Source organism: Taudactylus pleione, unplaced genomic scaffold (assembly GCF_031769625.1).
Source record: "Taudactylus pleione unplaced genomic scaffold, aTauple2 ptg000214l, whole genome shotgun sequence".
Classification (NCBI taxonomy): Eukaryota; Metazoa; Chordata; class Amphibia; order Anura; family Myobatrachidae; genus Taudactylus; species Taudactylus pleione.
This window is the reverse complement of record NW_028284616.1, coordinates 7,081,581-7,103,523: the sequence shown is the minus strand read 5'-3', so window position 1 is coordinate 7,103,523 and position 21,943 is coordinate 7,081,581. Positions and strand designations below refer to the sequence as shown.

The 21,943-nt window shown below is 45.1% G+C and overlaps 1 protein-coding gene across 1 annotated transcript in view; it reads right to left on the bottom strand.

The window, feature by feature from the left end:
• Positions 1 to 12,893, bottom strand: part of TM6SF2 (transmembrane 6 superfamily member 2) — a 53,354-nt gene extending 40,461 nt beyond the window's left edge. The window contains exons 1-2 of the mRNA XM_088478422.1: positions 12,619 to 12,893; positions 938 to 1,041 (exon numbers count right to left, since the gene is read on the bottom strand). Of these exons, the coding sequence (XP_088334548.1) occupies positions 938 to 1,041; positions 12,619 to 12,710 (196 nt within the window). The 5' untranslated portion in view covers positions 12,711 to 12,893. The remainder of the gene's footprint in view (positions 1 to 937; positions 1,042 to 12,618) is intronic.
• Positions 12,894 to 21,943: the final 9,050 nt, after the last annotated feature.

The following is a 21,943-nucleotide window of genomic DNA, read 5'->3' as shown; positions in this document are numbered from 1 at the left end:
TAGGCGAGGCACGCAACCTGTGTGACAGAGGGATAGGGGACAGGGCTTGGTGCAGCTGTAGAGCCAGAGCCTGGATGAATAAATTAGGGGTCTATTTACTAAGCAGTGTTAAGAGACAGAGTGAAAAGTGATAAGTCTGTGATAAGGTGCCAGCCAATCAGCTCCCAACTGCTATCTCACAGGCTGAGTTTGAAAGATGACAGTTGGGAGCTGATTGGCTGGCACCTTATCACTTTTCACTCTGTCTCCTAACACTGCTTAGTAAATAGACCCCTTAGAGAGAACTCTAGAAACTGGGAAATGAGGTAAGCAGGAAGCGAGGGTAGCATACATCTTATCCCCATCCGTGTGCTCCAGCCACTGTAGCAAATGTACTGTGGGAGCACATTTTTGCATGTGTATAATTAATCCTTAGTGTATGCTGACACTACGTTCACTGTAAAAATCAATAACCACTATATAAGCTGCAGTGACAATATGATTTGGCTGTTGACTCTGTGGATGCACAGCAAGAACTGCACAATTATCTTCAGATGGAGCTTTACAATAAATTATCATATTTTTGATAACGTAAAAGATAAGCAAAAATCTAAAGTATTTTTGTATATGTCTAACCTGTATTTGATCATTTTGTATTTTTATAGCCAGTTATGCTTTATTGTGTATTATACAACTAACATCATTTTATGGTTGTCTGGCTCAGTACACTGACTGTCTAACAAAATAAAAAAAATGCAGAATCAAGAGAATGCAATTGAGCCAATTAAAGTTTGTGGTCTATAAATTCAAGGAAAGAATAAAACTTGGAGACATTTAATACATGTACTAATATATACTATACATAATAATTGACCACAAAATTCATTTTAGAATCTGCCATTTGTGGCTAATGAAAACTACTGTGTAAAAGCGAAATAAAATATAGCCTACTACTTACCATAAAAAAGAGGATCTTGTGGAGGGTTTCCTTGTGCAAAGTAAAATAACCCAACCAGTAAAGCGAGCAGCACCAGCACGCCAATACACGCTATAAAGAGTGGACTGAAAAGATAAACATACAACTGTTTTAGTTAGGTTTACAATAAATACGTGAAAAAAATGCAGCACTGCATCAGTTTCCATCTGACAATTTCTTTCACTGCAGATTTGATTGTCCAATTATATTTTATCACATCTCTCAGACAGCTGGTTTGTGCCTGTCACATTGCAGTGAACTTTAATGTGTTCTAATTTACCAGAAGAGCTCCAAAGTGGTCAGTACTACCTTTAAAAGTGTGATTAAACAAGAGACTATGGGGTATATTTACTAATGTGCAGGTTTTTAGAAGTGGAGATGTTGCCCATAGCAACCTATCAGATTCTACTTAACATTTATCTAGCACTTTCTCTAGAATATAATAGCTAGAATCTGATTGGTTGCTATGGGCAACATCTCCACTTCGAAAAATCTGCACCTTAGTAAATATATCTCCTTGTCTAGAGTATTAAATGTCATATATATATAGATATATATAAAAGGCTGACGCAGATACTCATCTCTATGGTTGGAATTCAAGTGTGTTGCGCACTGGCGGCTACTAGATGGCGCCTGATGGAGCAATTCAATTGTTGCTCCAATTGGGCGCGCTCAGATGCCGGCCCTGACTTTTCTGCTTCCACCCCCCCGAGCTGGAGAGCAGAAATTACCTAAAAGTTACCTGTTTGAGCGCCCAAACAGGACTTTTCATGTACGCAACAATGTTCAGGCTAACGTTGCTAGTCAACTCTATGGGGGGAATTCAAGTGGGTTGTGCGCCAGTGGCCACGAGATGGTGCCTGATGGAGCAATTCAATTGTTGCTCCGTTTGGTCGCACACAGCCGCCGGCGCCGACATTTCTACTCCTAGCCCCTGAGCAGAAATTAACGAAAAGTGACCCATTTCAGCGCTCAAACGGGACTTTTTTCGGGCATGACAATGTCCCATTATTTTGACAGGCTGCTAACTAGTTTAAAAAATAAAACAGAAAGAAAAGTCCCAAAAAAGTATTTTACTGAACATTAGAAAATATTTGTTGAAAAATAAAACTAACAACTAAAATTTGGGGATGTGGTTTGGCAAATATGATCAGTATTTAATACAATCAGTTAAAACATTACATATTTTGGATTGCAGTTTTACATAAGTAATTACATTAATATTTAACATAAAAAAGCTTTACATCTTCTAGTAAAAGTATCCATCATGATTCCCTTTCCGATGAACACACAGATTTAATTTAGATATACATCGTTACCAACCAACATTTCCCACCTTATATGTATTGTTATTATCAATTAAGTTTGCAGATATGAAGTTTCATTGCACTGGGTGATGCGATCTGAGGGGGTGACACCAAAATAGCAGAGCTTCGATGGCGTGAGGTCTTGCCCCCTTGTGTGATCGCCTTCAGCACACACAAAGAATCCAAACAAGGGAGTGACAGGGTGAGTAGGCGCACTGGTTGATACCAACCCTAGTGACACTACTAGCCACACATAGTATTTTTAAGTTTTTTTTAGGGGGAGGAGTTGTAGCCACACCTCCCATATTTGGCCACCTCCCCTCCAGTACCCGAGCCCTGTTGATCTCTCAATGGCCCTGCTGACACTTCCACATTAGTCTGAGGAAGCAGACAGTTCAGTACGAGAAAAGCGTAGCTCTACGGAGAAAGAAAAGTATTTCATCTATTTTCTAGTTGTAAATAATATATTTGGCAACTTTAAAATTATATATTATTTTCTTGCCTTATCTGAATTTTTGACACTTGCAGTAAAAGAAACAGAAAAGATTACTCCTTTTCGGAGCACTCATATTTTATTTATACACACAGTATCATCTAAATTTCTTTTAAATTTAAATTTTGGTTTAATCAGATTTGTTTTACTTTATATATCTTCTTATATATAAAATTAATTTGTCTGTTTGTTTGTTTCTTTATTTATTTGTCTGTCTGCCTGTCCGGCTATGCATTCGGTCACCCCTCCACCGATTGGGATGAAACCAACAAGTTAGATCCTGGCTAGGTGTTAGGAGGGTTAGGGTCCTGGTCGGACTTCTCATTGGTGTATACTGGCCAAAACTTTGACCCGGGAAGTCTGTTCTGAGCCTTCCACTGGATGGATTTGGATGAAAACTTCAGAGTGGTAACATTGGATCCCAGAAGACATACTAGGGGGCTGAGGTCCTGTCGGACCTCCCATTGGTGTACGCTGAGCAGAACTTTGACCCAGGAAGCCTGTTATGGGCGTACCACTGGATGGATTTGAATGAAAACAAAGGGGTGGCAACTGGTCTGGGATGCCTAATGGAATGGTTGGGGTCCTGGTTGGACCTCACGGCAGAGTTCGCTGGGCAGAACTTTGACCCAGGCAGCCTGTTCTGGGCCTTCCATTGGATGGATTTGTACAACATCACATAAAACTTAATAACTTGAAGATTTAAACCCAGGGCAACGCTGTGTACTTCAGCTATATATATATATATATATATATATATATTTATTTATTTATTTATATATATATAGCCAAAAGTTTTGGTATTGGTTTTCACAAAGTTTACAGCTTCAGTGTTTTTACACCTTTTTATCAGATGTTACTACGGTATACTGAAGTAAATTTACAATCATTTCATAAGTGTCAAAGGCTTTTATTGACAATAGCATTAAGTGTATTTTTTTTTAAGACATCTGCAATTCGCCCTGGCATGCTGTCAATCAGCTTCAGGGCCATATACTGACTGATGGCCGCCCATTCTTGTCTAATCAATGCTTGGAGTTTGTCAGAATTTGTGGGTTTTTGTTTGTCCACCCGCCTCTTGAGGATTCACCACAAGTTCTCAATGGGATTAAGGTCTGGGGAGTTTCCTGGCCATGGACCAAAAATGTTGATGTTTTGTTCCCTGAGCCACTTAGGTATCACTTTTGCCTTATGGCAAAGTACTCCAACATGCTGGAAAAAGCATTGTTCGTCACTAAACTGTTCTTGGATGGTTGGGAGAAGTTTCTCTTGGAGGATGTTTTGGTACCATTCTTTATTCATGGCTGTGTTCTTAAGCAAAATTGTGAGTGCGCCCACTCCCTTGGCTGAGAAGCAACTCCAACATGAATGGTCTCAGGATGCTTTACTATTGGCATGACACAGGACTGATGGTAGCGCTCACTTTTCCTTCTCCAGACAAGCGATTTTCCAGATGCTCCAAACAATCTGAAAGGGGATTCATCAGAGAAAATAACTTTACCCCTGTCCTCAGCAGAATATTAGTCTGTCCCTGATGTTTTTCCTGGAGAGAAGTGGCTTCTTTGCTGCCCTTCTTGACACCAGGCCATCCTCCAAAAGTTTTTGTCCTGTGTCATGCCAACAGTATAGCATCCTGAGACGTTGCCCAAAATCTTATATCCTATGCAGACATTGGCTACACATAATCCTCCTAAATGGCTCCGAAATGTGATTTGTCCGGTAAAGCAAATTGTGATAGTAAGAAAGCATCACATATTCAGGCAGAACATTTTGTTTAGATGCAGGCAGGTACTAAGTGGTCTACAACTTCTACATATCACTAGTTATTACCGTGCAATATTAAACAGAAATGTTGGTGTCAATTGAACAAGGGAGGAAGCATAGAAATTGCTATTTATGTGACACAAGGACAGCTTGTATCAATCTCCATCAGGAATCCCCAGGAAAGGATGGGGTCAGAATCATCAGAGAAATCAGTGTATCCTGTAGCGCACCCCACACCAGTCTAATAATAGGTGCTGCGAGAAACAGCAAGACAAAAAAATTCAAACATTGGGATAGGGTCTGATTCAGAGTAGCAGGCAATCCGCATGCATGCCAATGTTCTCCTAGTTGATTTACACAGAGTGTACGCACAAAGGTGCTGCAGCGATCAGGCCAGATGCTATCAGAAACATGCTTGCCGACATTCTGTCAGCCCCCTCACAAAGGGGGTAGCCAGATCGGCAAAGCGGGGGTGGGTAGGGGTGCGTATAGGGGGCACTGGTACCCTCGTCATGAATATGCACACATGTAATACAGATCCTGGACATGCGCAGATTGCCATACATCAAATATGTACATAATCATCGGCTTTGCGTACAACTCTGAATCAAGCCCTATATTCAGTGCCAGTTCAAATTGTCATCACCAACTTTCGGAGATGGGAAAGGTTGCGCATTTTAGTGCTGGTTGCAAATCTATTTTACTAGAGCTGCAACCAGTATGGCTGGGGATTGGCTTCCTGAGTAAATGTGTCTATGTTTATCCCATCTTATTGTACCTTGGACTATAGTGTTAAACCACTAATGTAGAGGTAACCAAACGCCGTCATTACAGTCCAGGTTTTAAGGATATCCATGCTTGAGCACAGGTGACTTAATTAGTACTTCAATCAATTTGATTTAACCATCTGGACTCAAGCATGGATATCTTTAAAACCTGGACTGTAATGGCAGAGTTTGGGAAACTGTGCACTAGTGTATTGATCAGTGATGGCACGGATTAGGATTGGCAGTTGTAGTGCTGCCGGGATGTAGTCAGTATCCCGACAGTCAGAATGCCAACACTCACAATACCAGCGGCGGGATCCTGACGGGTCAGAATGCCGACAACTTCTAAAAGGTAAGGCTGCGTGAGGGGGAGGGTTAGAGTGGAAATACTTACTGAAATTCACTGACAGTTTCAACCTCGGGATCCAGCTGCCGGAATTCTGGCAGTCGGGATTCTGCTGTACCCAACCCATTCTGCCTGATACATTGTCCTGCACTGTATTGACCAGGGGGAACTCAGAGAGGGCACTCCTCAAAATGATGTTCTACTGAGCAGTGGCATAGCCAGCTCTTTTGATATGAAGGGAGGCAAAGATGGAAAAATAGGTACCCCAGGCCCATCCATAATATAATAAAAGTGCATTCCCAGTATAAAACATAGGTGCCTCCCAAACAAATGTCCTCAAACCTCCCCACATGCCCCTTATAATGCACATCACCTCCTCCCTATGCATTTTACATAGCATCAAAACTTCTCTGCCTATACTGCATCTACGGACCTGATTCAGAGGTGGGCACAGTGTCGATGTTTGAGCAATTGAGCGATTATTTCCTACTGTGCGTGTGTGAAAAGACCTGGAAACCCCTACAGTGCATGCATAACACTGCGTGAGTGTATGCAGAGACCATTTTTGCGAACTGAGGGCCTGATTCAGACCCGCTCGCGAGCACATAGCGCTCACAAGCGGGTCGATGGTCGGGCAGTGCACACACACGGCGTGCGTGAGCCCCGGAGCGAGTGAGAACTTCACTCGCTCGGGGCTCGCAGCAAAATGGAGCGGCTGTCGATGTTGAGCGACAGCTCGCCCCGTTTTGTAGGCAGGTCGGGGGGGGGGGAGGCTGCACAAACGGAGGCAGTTCCCGAAGGAACGCCTGCCATTTGTGGGCGGCCCTACTGATATCACACGTGATGTCAGTAGTTAACTTCCTGCTCTATTAGAGCAGGAAGTTCACTGGGGCTTGCGGTGGACGAGACCCTACCACAAGGGTCTCGTCGCATGCCCGATGGTCACGATAATCACGACCATCGCCAGGCCGCTCGCACAAGCTGTGGGTGGTCACCCACAGCTATGCGAGCGGCCTGGAGGCGGATTTTTTAAACAAAAATCTGCCCTGACTCAGGTTCTGATCCAGAGCAAGCGCTCGCAAATAGCGAGCGCCTCTGAATCAGGAGTCGCTTGCAATAGAGCTGGAGGCGGAAAGCCATAGGCGTTCCTGGGAGGTGGCCTGAAGTGAACACAAAAAAAGGCCGTCTCATGGGTGTAATATTGGAGTGTCGCAGGCCGTGTCAGTGAACATGGCTGCATTCTCAAGCGCAGAGCCCCAGTCAAGGTGGCCATCTTTAGAGAAAGTTCAGAAGGAAACACTGAGGCACCCATAGGGCATCATAAGTATTGATGGTGTGCCAATGGTGGAGTAATTTGAGTCTACCGGTGGATCTGCACTGTGTACGGGCACTGAAAGTGGGCATCTCAGTACAGTCACATGCTAGTACACAAGGGGAAAACTGACACTAGCATTTGCGTATTATCGTAGCTGCAAATCTAAAACAAATCGCAGCCGCGCATGCATTAATGTCCACTTCTGAATCAGCCCTTAAATAACAGATTTTTTTTTTATTCCTCATTAAACTTTATTCCACATCCAAAGAAACAATAGATCTATATATGCTCACCACTACATAGTCCAACTACTTGGTCTCAGCTTGGCAGTATTTATTTATTTAACGCCAACAATTACACAGCTTTATATTGAGAATATACCAGCCATATTATTCCCTTCAGCACAGGTTCTCAAACTCGGCCCTCAGGACCCCAAACAGTGCATGTTTTCCAGGTTTCCACATCAAATAACAAGTGAAATAATTAGCTCCACCTGTAGAATTTTTAAAATGTGTCAGTGAGTAATGAATACACCTGTGCATCAGCTGGGTGACCTGGAAAACGTGACCTGTGTGGGATCCTGAGGACTGAGATTGAGAACCTCTGCCTTACAGCATTGGAGCTTACAGTTTAACCACTTAAGTGACGATTTTTTGCGGCAAAACCTTTCAGAAATTGCTGTGTCCGCAGAAGAGTCCGGGGAGTCAGAGAAGATCCGTTCTGCACATGTGTAGAATGGATTTCCTCTTCAAAAACGCAGCGGGACACAGTTGGCTGCGTTTGCATCCCATGCGACCATGCCAGTTAAGAGGTTAAGGGGGAGATTTACTTGGAGAGAGATATAGGTATATTCACTAAGTCCTGGAAAGTGATAAAATGGAAAGAGATAAAGTACCAACCAATCAGCTCATAACTGTAATTTTTCAAACACAAGGGCAAATTCAGCAGTGCATGCATGCGTAGAACCCATTCTGCGAGTGTGCAGAATGGGTCCTGCTAAGACGCTTGCTAGCTCTTGAAAGGGAATCGGTATGTAATACCGCCGGCCGCATGGCCAGCAGTTCGATTCCCGGCAGCGTCAGGCCAACAGTGGAACAGATCCCAGCAGCTGCAGCCCGACAGCGCTGGAAATCCCGATCGTCCCTAGGTAAGCATTAATTAACCTAACCTACCCCCCTAACCCTAACCCTCCCTTAGGGGTGCCTAACCCTAACCTCCCTCCCAAGTGCCTAACCCTAACCCCCCCCCTTCCCCGCTGCCTAAACCTAAGTCCCCCGGGGGGTGCCTAACCCTAACCTACCCCCGGGGGTGCCTAACCAAAATCCTCCCTCCCCCAAGCCTAACCCTAACCTCCCGGGGGGGTGCCTAACCCTAAGTCCCCCCCGGGAGCCCTAAACCTAACCGTCCCCCCGCGGCTGCCCGCTCGCGGCGCCCGGCGTCTGTGAAGTGAGCGGCGTCTACATCTAGACGCTGGTCATTTCACCCTCGCCAGGATATGACAGTCGGGAAGCCGGCTGTCGGTATAATGTCAGCCGGCTTCCCGATTGCATCCCCTTGAAAGCCTCTGCCTGACTGAAAGATGAGGCATTTAAGGGGCAGTGTCTGGGCGGACGGCGTTCCTTGAAACGGGAGTGGCCAGCCCAGATACTGCGTGGACGTACACAGTCTGCTGGGCTCGGAAGCTAAGGCTTACTCAGCTGGCCGACCGACAGCGCCATCCACCATCGCGACCAGATGGTGATCCCACACACACGTTAAATTTTGTCAGAATCCAAGTAACCTACCAGTATATTTTCATGGCATTATACCTTATGTACAGTCTACCTCCTGCTTCTTCCACTCTTACTTTGTATCCTTCAATAAAGTGTAAACAGTTCTACCTTAATTAAGTGTACTTCCCGTATATGAGACCATACTATGGTCAGCAGCATTTAACCAAAATGGGGAGTGGGTGTTCATTAATACACTGGAAGACATCATGACATATTCTTCTTCATTGTTGTAAGAGGGGTGCACTATCCATATAATGTATAAAATTTTATGTAGGCAAATGAATTGCTATGCATTTATGTTATAAAAAAATATATACTATTACTCACGACTAAAGGTTCGTATCCACTACACGAGAGTGGAAGGACTGCACGATTACAACATTGTAATCGTGCAATCGTTCTCCATCCTATGCAGTGGATAATGTGCCTACACTGAACTATATGTCGTACAGTGCAGGCACTCTCCCTCATCCCCGAACATGCACAACCTGTCGATATCGGCAGGTTGGCCTGCATGTTCAGGCGCTGGTTGTTTTCGACAGTTTAATGCATGATTTGTGAACGATTACTAAGCGAATGAACGATAAAGATGTTGTTATCGTTCATTTTAATCGCCTAGTGGATACGCACCTTAACATTAATTCAAGGGGTAACTCACACTTGCCTACTCTTTCTTATCTCCTCTTTGGGAGAAGCCTGGAGAGGAGTTGCACTTTGCCTACAGTAAAAGAACCAGAACTCTATCTCAGAGTGTAGACATTACGTTACTGATAAGCAGCCATTATTCTTCAGGAAAATCCTGCTGGAGGTGCTTGCATTACTTTGGTGGCCTGTCGATTAATAATCTGGAACGCAGAGTCAGATGGCGTACACTGATCTATAAAAGTGACACATACATCACAAACACTTTCTGCATCATTGTATAATAAAGGAGTATATCATTTGTCAAATATAAATACTAACACAGTTGGTGGAAAACCCCCAACTAGCAAATCCTTTTAGTTCAATTACATAAGCATCAGTTAGCGATCAGATGTCAACTCTGCCAGAATGAATTGCTGGCAGAAGGGTCTGTCCCATTCTACTGTGCACTGTGTTGAATCATTTCATACATCTACTGTAAGTGAGGCAAGGATCAGATGTGATCTTTGCTCACTTGCCTCATTTATACAACTACCATTGGTTTAGAGTACCATGGTACAAACCAAATCTGACCTCTGCATCAAATACAGATTTCAGAACTATAAAACACTCCAAAGTAAAAAGTAGCATTGGCTAATACCAAGTTTTACAAGCCACTATATAATAATTTATTTACAGTAGCTGAAATATTATATGCTTCACCTGGGAAACAAGTCCTCTAACATTAAAAACTATTACCAGTCTTTACACAAAAGATTTGTGAGTGAACAGAACAGCTGAACACACAGAGCCATAACTAGGCTTTTTGGTGCCCTGTGTTAGAGAGCATTGGCGCCCCCCTATTTTTTAAATAGGGACATAAGATAGTGCACCTGGAAAAGGACCATGGCCTCATGTGGAAGGACCAGCAGTGTTGCCAACTCTGAAATGTAAAATAAGCAACCAATAAGTAAAGAACAAGCCCAAAACAAGCCTAAACCAATCCTAAAAAGCACAATAAAAAAGCCCAATTTATGGCGGGTCTCTCTGTCCTCACTCTCTACCTGCCTAGCTTCCTTTATTCCCCCTCTTCTCTAACCTAAATATTTTAGTGTATGCACAGTCTTATATGCCTATATTGCTTTTCTCCCTCTACACCAGCCTCCATATTTTTACCTCCTCCCTCTTTTCATACCTCATTCCCTTGCCAGTCTTCAGCTGGGTACACACTTGCCGATGTGTGTGTCCAGCGATGCGACACCCGACCACGCAATGTATATCGGGCGGTCGATACATACTGCGTGATGCGATGACCGAATGCCCGATATGTCGGGCACCGGCTCCATCCACTATGCCGGCGTTCGCACCTGGTTCGATCCATCGGCCTTACATGCAGGCCGACGGGAAACGACCCCAATGGACGACCGGTGTGAGTGCGCAGGGTCACGCATAGTGGTTACAAACTGGCCAATGTGGATGATAGGTCGACCCGATCAGCAGGATCGGATGACAAATCATCTAGTGTGTACCCACCTTTCCTTTACCCACCTTTCCTTTACCTGACTCCCCATTCTTCTCACCTCTCTTTATTACCTTCTTCATTCCTGTCACCTGTCTAATTCTATTATCCCCTCACTATAACAGCCTCAGTAATTTTAACTCGCCCCCATGTACCTGCCTCATTTCTATCATCTAGTTTACCTCTCCTTCATGCCTGCCCCCTCCAACTTCACCCTGTCCACTGACTACTGCCCTCTATCCCCCAGACACAACCTCCCCCCCTCCCTCAGTGACTACTGGTGTAAAAAAAAACACACAGACACATACTTATCTCCAGGGGTGCTTCAACAATGCACACAAAAACAAAAAGCCCAAAAACAAGCAACAAGCAACCATAAAAAAAAAAAAAAACCACACAGACACATACTTACCTCCAGGGGTGCCTCAGCAATGCACACAAAAAAAAAACAAGCCCAAAAACTACCTTAAAAACAAAAAGCACAAAAACAAGCAACAAGCAACCATAAAAAATAACAAGCAACTCGGGGAAAAAAGAAGCCCAATTCCGCTTGTTATAAGCAGACTTGGCAACCATGAGGACCAGGGAAGAGATAGGGACGGCCTGGAGATGCTGGGGATAAAAGAAGAGGAAGCTACAAGTGAGAATGATAATAAACAGGAAAATTGACAGGCCCAAACAGCGCCCCCTGCCCTGCGTTGCACTACCCTAGTTACGGCCCTTTGAACATATTGGGGTAGATGTATTATAGCGGCACTTAACGTGCCGCTATAACGCTTCCCGCTTCGCCTCTTTACCGAGGCAAAGCAGGAAGCACTACCGATGAGATGTATAAACATCTCATCGGCCGGAGAGGGGGAGCGTTAACTCCCCCCTCCGGCGCTACCCGCTAGAGACAGCAGCGCATCAGCCTAGTGCTGATGCACTGTGTCTCTGTCCCGGCCGGCTCCACTGAGCATGCGCGGGATCTCGCAAGTATCGCGAGATCCCCGCGTGGAGCCCTGGAGCCGGCAGCCGCCACAGCAGGGACAGCGCTGTCCCTGCTGTGGGGATAGGCTAGCGCCAGGCTGTAGCTGTCCATAACGACAGCTACAGCCAGCCGAACGGTCATGCGTTATGACCGTTCGTACATGGCCCTGCCGTCGGCGCTGCTATCTTATAGATAGCAGCGCCGATAATGACAGGGGCGCTCAGCGCCCCTGTCATTTACCGCCCAGACCCCCGATCATACATCGGGGAGAAGCGGTATCAGCGCACGTTATACCGTTTCTGGGCTTCGTACATCTCCCCCATTACACTTTAAGGTCATTAGTGTATGAAAGAGATAAAATAAATAAATATCAAAGTTTTAAATATCACACATTATAATCCACTGAAAGAAATTGTATTTACTCCTCTTCTAACCTTCAGGTTTGTCTGATTTAATGTATTATTAATGCAATAGTTGTAAAATCCAAATGTAATATTTTTAAATTGTTAATTAAATTAATTTAATCTAAATGTAATGTTTGATTATAACATTTTAATAAAAACACTCAATTTAAAAAAAATCCACATGTAAATTATGTTTAGAATAATAAAGTTGTTAAATCTTCACACAATCAGCTATTTTTAAATATCGCCAGAGCCCGTCCAGGGGACAGATTAGTAGAGAGTAGTAGCACTGCCCAGTCCCGTGTTCTGTGTGTCCGGCACATGTCACATGTATGTGTATGTAATGTATGTGTATGTAGCTGGCGGGATACATTAGGTTACTCACTCAGACGAGGCGGACAAGGCATTCACCACATAGGAGACAGGGATCGCAGTGAGAGAGAGCAGCACAGGCCCAGCAGGCTCCGGGAGACCCATGCCTATAACCTCTGCTTCTTATATTCCGGTTCCTCCAGTCGGTGTGACCCGGCATAAAGTGTGCTAGAGCCCAGCACCGGCAGGTGATCCCTGTGCAGTGTGCGCTGTGGCCGGGTGTAGTGAGTGGGATCCCTCTGAGCTGACACAGGCAGCACGTTCTTCTGCCCATACAAAGTTCAGTCACTTTCTTTACCTGCTGACTGATATTGCAACATATTTGTGATGTTGATAGTAAGCCAGAGCCTGTATTAACCATAGGTAAGTTAGAATAATAAAGCTTATAATATAATAATGTTTTCAGAATTACATCTAACATGACATTTATAGAGCGGTTGATCAGTATTGAAAAATAGTGACATTTCCAGGTACAAAGCTTTTACACATGGTGCTGTCCCAAGAAATTAGGAATAGGTGGCAACTATGATATTGGGGTTTATTATCGAATAATATTTGCAGGATATTTGCGCGCTATGTAAAGATTAATAATGATACACATATTTATTATAGTGATGAAGGCTATACCAGTGGTCCCAAACTTTTTTGAATCACGGCGCCCTCGTGTATCAGCATTATTTTTGCGGCACTAAAAGTTTGATATTGAGAAATTCAGAAAAAAATGTAGTGAAGTATTAAAGTGAAGTAAATTGTGCTGACCTGTCATCCATAGGGTCAGTTATGTGGTGGCGGACAGGTTTGTGCTTCTGTTTGTGCACATATTTACATTACAGTGACCATAAAGAATTTGATTTGGTGCTGGACCACCAACTTGAGGCACCCCTGCAAGAGACCAGAGGCATCCCAGGGTGCCACAGCGCATAGTTTGGAAACCACTGGGCTATACCATCGATGGTTTGTTAGAAAGCCATTGATGGTTAGCAAATACCTAGATAGGGCGTCAATCGGGAGTCGCAAGTTATGAACATCAGTGGCACTGACCGTTCCGAAGGCTGCATCTATCAATTTCGCCTGCTCCCACTGGTGTACACATAGCACTGTCTCTGGCTGTCAGAATATGCAGCCAGGGATTGTGCATATAAAAAATGGAGTGGGATTGAAATACAGACGGCTGTTTAGCCGCCGGTTCAAATCCCGACGCCGATTGGTAAGTACCCTAAAACTCCCTGGGGGGGTGCCTAACCCTAAAACTCCCGGGGGGTGCCTAACCCTAACCCCCCACTCCCTCACCCTTCCCCTAGCCTAACCTTCCCCAGGGGGTACCTAACACTAAAGTCCCCACGGGGGTTCCTAAACCTAACCCCCCCATCCCCGGGCTAAGTAGTATACTTACCCGACTCTTGACGATCAGGATGGCGGGGGTCGGGCTTTCGGCGTCGGGATTAAGATAGGCGTCGGTCATGTATAGTCGGGATTTAGACCAGCGGCATTGCGTCCGCCGGTCTGTTAACTACATCCCCAAAAAGATATACTTTTTTTTTTCAATGTAAAGCTGGGTACAAATTATACAATCCATTGGGGATAGGTACTGGATGCTGGTGGTCAGAATCCCAACTCCGGCATCCTGACGGTTAGAATACCGACACTTGTCGGTCAGTATTCTAACCCTCCCACTCTCCCTACCCTAACCTGGTGCATGACCCTAACTGCCCCCCTAGTGCCTAAACCTAACCTCCCCCTCCCCACACCCTAAACCTAACCCTCCCCCCTTAGAGCCTAACCCTCTCCCTAACCCCGCTACATACCGTCGGGATACCGGCGTCGGGATTCTGCCAAGTGTTGGGATTCTGAGCGCCGGAATCCCCGCAGTCGGGATATTGACCGCATCCCATCCATTGTATGATATATTCTTCCATAGCGGATCAGAACGATCTATTGTACACATCGTATAATGTGTACTCCATATCCATCGTTCCCGACAGTCATTTATCGCATTGTCCCATCTGCTGTCCTGCATGTCAGATGCAGTGGCAAACGCAGAATTTCTAGAGGGGGGTTTCCAAATGCTTGATCTTAGAGCGAGTGTGGCCAGTCCATGAAGAGGGTAGAATTAGTACTTATCCAGCTTTAATATGCATCATACAATGTGTATTGTGTGTCATAATTCCAGCATATACAGGACCAGTGATCACAGTAGCTATTAGATGTGGCAGTAGGGCCATCCTGCCTGAGCTGAATGGTTTTATTTTAGATGTGGCACCATTCCAGAGTATTAGAGCAAGTTCGGGAGTCTGGGGGAGCAGCAGAATAACCTAGACTGCCCTGGACATATATGTACATATCGGGCTCTATAGCAGCACATTCCTAACAGTGAATGTTTTCCAGTTCTTCTAGTTGGTGCACAGGTGTATTTATTACTGACTGATATATGTTAAAAGATCCACAGGTAGTGCTAATTATTTCATTTGTGATACTGTGAAGAACATGCAGCACTAGTAAAATTCTATTACATTACTATTGCTATTGTGGTCATGGTGTCGGCTGAAGAGGGCGGTTTCCAGGCGGACGGAAACTCCCCCTGCGTTTGCCTATGACATGGGACGATGCAATCGCGCCATTGTATGCTGGATCATTCAGTGTGTATGCCGCTGGCAAGTTTAGACCGGCGCAAGCTGCGGTCACAGACGCCGAAAGAGGCAGAGTGCGATTTACCAGAGAGGTGAGTTAACACTCTCCATCTCAGGCAACTGCATTTTTAATATATTCCATCTGTAATTGACCCTGCTTTGTCTCAATAATGGGTGAAGCATGGCCATGCATTTAAAGATCTTAAAAGGCATGCTTGGTACATCTCCCCATATATATGTTTACACTTTTCATACCTCACCATAAGTAGCAGCAGACATGAGAAATTAGAAGAAGAGGGGAGTGACAATTGTGACAATACATAGTTTCGTATATATAATGGGTGCAGGGCCCCTGGGTCCAGTGGAGTCCACACCACACATCCATTTTGGTGCAGGACCCATATTTCTGAAGTAATCACCAGAAATATGGTATTGGTGTCATATTGCTGAAGATAAGGGCCCTCATTCAGAGCCGTACGCTCTGAGCAGAGCGCACGCTCTGAATGAGGGCCGGGCTCCATTTTCATGGAGCGTCCTCCTGGACGCTCGTATAGCTGTGGGTCACCACCCACAGGCTATACGAGCGTGCATTGTGAGGGTCGCGATGGTCGAGACCATCGCGACCATCGAATTTGCGAGCCGGAGCCTGCGGTTGAGGTTTTCAACCGCAAGCTCCGGAGTGATTTTGGCTCTATCAGAGCCAAAATCACTCCCACTGACATCACTAGTGATGTCAGTGGGCCGGCTTTTGACGGGAGGCGTTCCCGTGGGAACGCCCCCGTCAGGGAGGCACGCCCCCGGCACGCCCACCAAAGGGGGCGTGCTGTCAATCAACATTGACAGCACGACCCCTTTGATCGGACACAACGAGCGAAGGACTTTCCTTCGCTCGTCGCGTCTGGCGCATGCGCACGACGGAGCTCCCTCCGTCGTGCGCATGCTCAGTCCATAACATCGACCCACTTGCGAGCGGACAGCCGCTCGCGAGTGGGTCTGAATCAGGCCCAAGGTTAGAATATTGCTATTGTGCAGAGTCTCTGTGTATTCTGCTCATAAGCCTGTTTTCAGGTGGGGGAAGGGGGCCACAGACTGACTTCTGTACATGGGTCTTCTCCAGTCTTAAATCACCACTGCCTGTATTCTATTCGACTGCGGCATTATATGTGTGGATGTGGGTTTCTCCAGGAGCTCCAGTTTACTGTTGCACTCTGAGGGCCTGATTCAGCAAGGATCGCTATTCTTCTAATACGCACGCAACGCATTGCAATCGCAGCCTAACATAAGGACGCCCACTTCCCATTAATTAATACAAATGTAAACAAAAAAAACATAATTTGTAAAGCACTGTGCAATATGTTAGTATTATGTAAAGGTTAATAATGATAAACATATTCATTATAGTGATGGCCATCGAAGGCTATACCATCAATGGTTTGAAACCATTGTTAGAAAACCATTGGTTAGCCATCGATGGCTGGGTGCTGCACATGCGCAGACCTCAGCCATCCAACAGTTATTTTTATAACATCGAGGTGCCACCATCAATGGTGCTTCATCGGTGCCGCACCATCGATGACAAAACACCTTACCATCGGCTATTGACCATCAATGGTTGTGTACCATCGATGGCTAACCATACCTATTTCATTATATACAGATTTCATTCAACATAAGATCCACTAAGTAGGAAAACCTGGGCAATTTTCTGAAGAATACACATTTTCACTTTACCACAAATAGGATTGTTCATTGTATATGTGTTTAATGATTTTTCCAGCATCCCTGGCAGCAATCATTTCATGGAGAAGCTACTGAAGCTGGCCACAGTCACTTACTGTGAAGAATCACATCCATTGATATCAATTTATGTGAATGATTAATTATCCTCTGTAGAGCACTTTGTAATATGTAGGTAGTATATAAATAACTTAATAAATTGATATGCATATGATAAAATGCTCTTCCAGAGTTAACATGTCTATCCCAGTTATCGTCAAGTATACTATGCTCTGGAAATGTTCAAATATATATTTGTGAATATTACTATTAGCTATTTTACGTAAGGCGACAGTTTTGCTTCAGTGGTCTATTACAAGCTCGGTGCAGAAAAACTAGCCTAGATCTTAGATATTTTCAGATGCTGTTATGATAAAATTTTTATTGTGTAAGTAAAAAGGGCAAACTAAGAACTCAAGTGTGGATGATGTCATCCTATGCTTGGATAAGAATAGTAATTAAACTAACATTCCCCTTGTAGACAACCCCTCCTCATTTGGGACTTTAGACTCTAGTGTCTAGCCTAATGAAAGAAACAGGGTCATAATACTACTGTGGGAGACCAGTACATGTTTGATGAGTTGTGCCTGGACTCTAACCTCTTTCTTATCACACATCCTGCAGACACACATAGGACTCTTGACCTGACCCAGAGCCTAGTTAGGAAATTGTGCCTTGAATGAGCCACGGTTATTTTGCTGTTCTTGCCCTAAAACACCAGTACTCTGCACAGACAACTTTCTAATTCTCTTGGTAGGTGGGGAATTCAGAGGGGATGGCATTCTTATCTCACACTGAAACTGGACGAAATGTCACATACCATTAGAATGCAATACATTTTATTATCATTCTTAAATGGAAACTTTATTATGTATGCATATAAAGGGAGTATGAAACTATAATCAAAAAAGCACAGTTAAGACAACCATGCAAACAGCAATCTGACTGCAAGGCACAACCATCAAACAACCAGATCAAGTAGCAGTGACCTGGGATGGGATGTAGTGGCATCCCGACAGTCAGAATCCCGATGCTCACTATACAAGCTGCAGGATCCCAATGGGTCAGAACGGCGATAACTTCAAATGGTAAATATTAGAGTTAGGGTCAGGCTGCGAGAGGGGAGGGTTAGGGTGCCGAAGAGGTGGGTTAGGGTTAGCCTTAGAATACATACCTAAAAATCATCTGCATTTTCATCGTCAGGATTCCTCTGCCTGGATTCTAACTGTCGGCATGCTGTTTCCAACCCACCTGGACGGCTAAGGTACTGAGCATGGAGAATAACTGTCCAGGCTATTTAAAAAAAATAATAATAATTTATCAGAACACCTCAATGCTGTATAATATTTCAACAGTTTTTAATATAAAAATAAATAATAAGGGTCCCCAGACAAAAATAAATCAGAATTTCCAGACCATACCATAACATTTTGATCAGGTATTGATCAGCTCATCCAGTATAACCTACTGCTGTATTTTCCCTGGTGGGCCATTCGTTCCCCAGTCTGACAGTAGGGGTGCCCACTCTTTCTTGATTTTTGCTCTGGTAAGGAGGCCCGGCGACAGGGTGTACTAGCGAAACACATGTACCAGGCCCGATGTTCTGGGGGATTCTGGTACAATCCCATTTTACCCACAATAGTCAGTGGTCTGGTAAAATCTCTGATGGTTCCCGCCATCTAATGTAGAAAGAATCTAGCTCCGGTAGGCCTTGTTTATAAGTATTGTGGAGTTGGGTCAAATTGTCAACTTATGACGTCCCAAAGACACAAGCCACAGTGTAGAGTAGGTGAGGCCAAAGGAGCCTGCACAGTGGTGGTGGTGGTGGGAGGACAACTGAATAAGTGAATTGAGGGGGGGAGAGGGAGGGGGCCAGTTAAGAATTGACTTCCATGTGAAAATTAGAGAGAGGGGGTGTGAACTACCTTCCATGACTCTGCACTTATTATAGGGCCGCAACAGAAATCTTGGGGCCCGGTACACTTATATCTCTGGGGCCCCCAACCCCCCCCCCCTCCCCTCCTTGACCCCTTTTCCAAACACACACCATATGCCAGATACACACACACACACACTATTATTACAGATAGAGAAATATATATGAATTATATATGCTTTAAAAATGAAAATAACAGTCACTTAGGGACCAATTTTCATTCTACATTTGCAGCTAAACCCCAGAAAACACCTGTTTTTTTGGGGGGTTAGCCTCAAATATTAAGTTACCCCCGATGTATGGAGGGACCGCAGCAGGTTCTCCGATACCTCCTGCGATCCCCCATAGGTTTGTATGGGGAATGCGATGCTGCCAAATTTATCAACATCTGGAATGAAGGTGGCGTTAGCTGCTGTAGCCTATGGGCTGCACTGCACATAATTAGCCAGTGGAGGGTTTCTCCCTGGCAATGGCGGCTGTGCAGGTGCAGTCAGCGGGACTGCGCTGCGCAGCAGCCCTGACTGGTTTCTCCGGGCACAACACAGGGACGGGCTCCTTTCGGAGCCCCTGTCCCTGCATGTGACGGATGATACATTTCGGCGATAGGATCTCATCTTGCAATGCGATCATGGGCGGTAATGTCATGACCAGATCGCATTGCACTTAATAAATGGGGGCCTCAGTCACTTACCCTCATGCTGAGGTTGACCCTACACTCATGCTGTCTGCCGGAACCCCGATTGCCGAGGCAACACCGGCGCTGAAATCCCGTCATGACTCGGGATGCAGACACCGGGATCCTGGCAGACGGCATCCCGATCATAAGGACATCGGGGAAAGGTAAGCAGCCGTGGGTGGAGTGTTAGGTTTAGGCAGCCCGGGGGGACTTAGGGTTAGACTACGGAAGGGGGGAAGGTTAGGGTTAGGCTCCGGGCAGGGAGCGTTAGGTTCAGGCACTACCGGGGGGAGGGTTAGGGTAGGCACTAAGGGGGGAGTGTTAGTATAAGAATGCATGAAAGGAAGGTTAGGGTTAGGGGGTAAATAGGACAGAGGAACATTACTTACCATTTCCCTGTCGGGATTTGAACCATCGGGATGGCGCTGTCAGTGTGCTGACAGCTGGCATCCCGTCCATCGGTATTTCATACCGATTCTGCCCCTACGTGTCCCAGTGTGACCCAGTTTTTGACTTGGGAAGGTGGGGAAGGGTGTTAGTGAGCAGGGCATCGGCTGGACAACAGCTGTTTTAAAAAGTTTTAATAGATGCTGCTGCCCCGTTATTGCTGTCCCTAATCCTCGGGCCGATCTGATCCTCAGGGCCTGGTATGGGTGTCCCTTGGTCCCCCCCTGTCGCCGGGCCTGATTGTGCACCACTCAGATGTCCCATGTAGCTCTATGTTATGGTTTATTGCATTACTGGTTCTGGTTATATCTAGAATAAGCTGAATTGGCATCCATCTTAATCCTGTGTCTCTAAGAAATTTTCGACAATTTTATTCAGGTTACATTAACGGATGGTAATAAATCAGATACTGGATCAGCTGGATAAATAAATGGTCTTCTCCTAGTGGAAACCAATGTATGACTGTAAAATCCAACTTATATAACCAGACACTCAAGTGTACTCAGGGGCAGTTTGGGCCACCGCGATAGCGGTAAAGTTTCCCCCGAGCCGGTCCCATCCTACCCCCTGCCGGGCCGGCTTACGCAGAGTGCCTGCCTGCCGACCCAGGCCTGCGACCATGCTTCCAAAATTTGCGTTCCACTATGGAACGTAAACCAGATGCCGTTACCCTTTCTGCCTGCCTCGTGGTGGAAGCAGGAAAAACAGGCAAACGTAAGGATCTGAGAAACTTTGACAAGGGCCAAATTGCGATGGCTAGACGACTGGGTCAGAGCATCTCCAAAACCACAGGTCTTGTGGGGTATTCCTCATATGCGGTGGTTAGTTCTTCCAAGCAAGGACAACCAGTGAACCACTTACAGGGTCATGGGAGCTCAAGGCTAATTGATGCACATGGGGTGCGAAGTCTAGCCCATCTGGTCCAATATCAGGGAATAGCTACTGTAGTATAAAATTGCTGAAAAAGTTAATGCTGACTATGATAGAAAGATGTCAGAACACACGGTGCATCAGTTTGCTGTGTATCGGGCTGCGTAGCAGCAGATTGGGCAGGGCCCATGCAAACCACCAAAAGCACCTAAAATGGGCGCCAGACTGACAGAACTGGACCATGGATCAATGGAAGAAAGTGGGCTGGTCTGATGAATCATGTTTTCTTTAACATCATGTGGATGACTGGGTGCGAGTGTGTTGTTTACCTGGGGAATAGATGGCACCAGGATAAACTATGGAAAGAAAGCAAGCCAGAGGAGACAGTGTGATAATCTGGGCAATGTTCAACTGGGAAACCTTGGGTCCTGGCATTTATGTGTATGTTACTTTGACACGTACCAACTACCTAAACATTGTTGCAAAGTACACCCTTTTGCGGTAAGTGTACTCAGCAGGATAATGCGTCCTGCCACACTGCAAAAATTGTTCTGGAACATGATAAAGAGTTCAAGGTTTTGACTTCCAAATTCCCCAGATCTCAATCCGATCGTATATGTGGATTGTGCTAAAAAAATAAGTCCAAGCCATGGAGGCCCCACCTCGCAACTTACAGTATTTAAAGGATCTGCTGATAACATCTTGGTGCCAGATACCATAGGACACCTTCAGAGGTCTTGTGAAGTCCATGACTCAAAGGGTTAGAGCTATTTTGGTGGCGCAAGGGGGACCTATACAATATTAGGCAGGTGATTTTTAATGTTATGGCTGATCGGTGTATATCACCCCCTGTATAAGGTTATCTTCCCTATAATGACAGTTTGGTAAATGTTAAGTTGGTATTATAATAACAGGGAGAAGTGGTGGTGCAATGTAAGTCGCTGCAATTTGCATTTCATATGCTTTCCAATCTGTAACATCTAATTACATAATCTACGTAGACCAG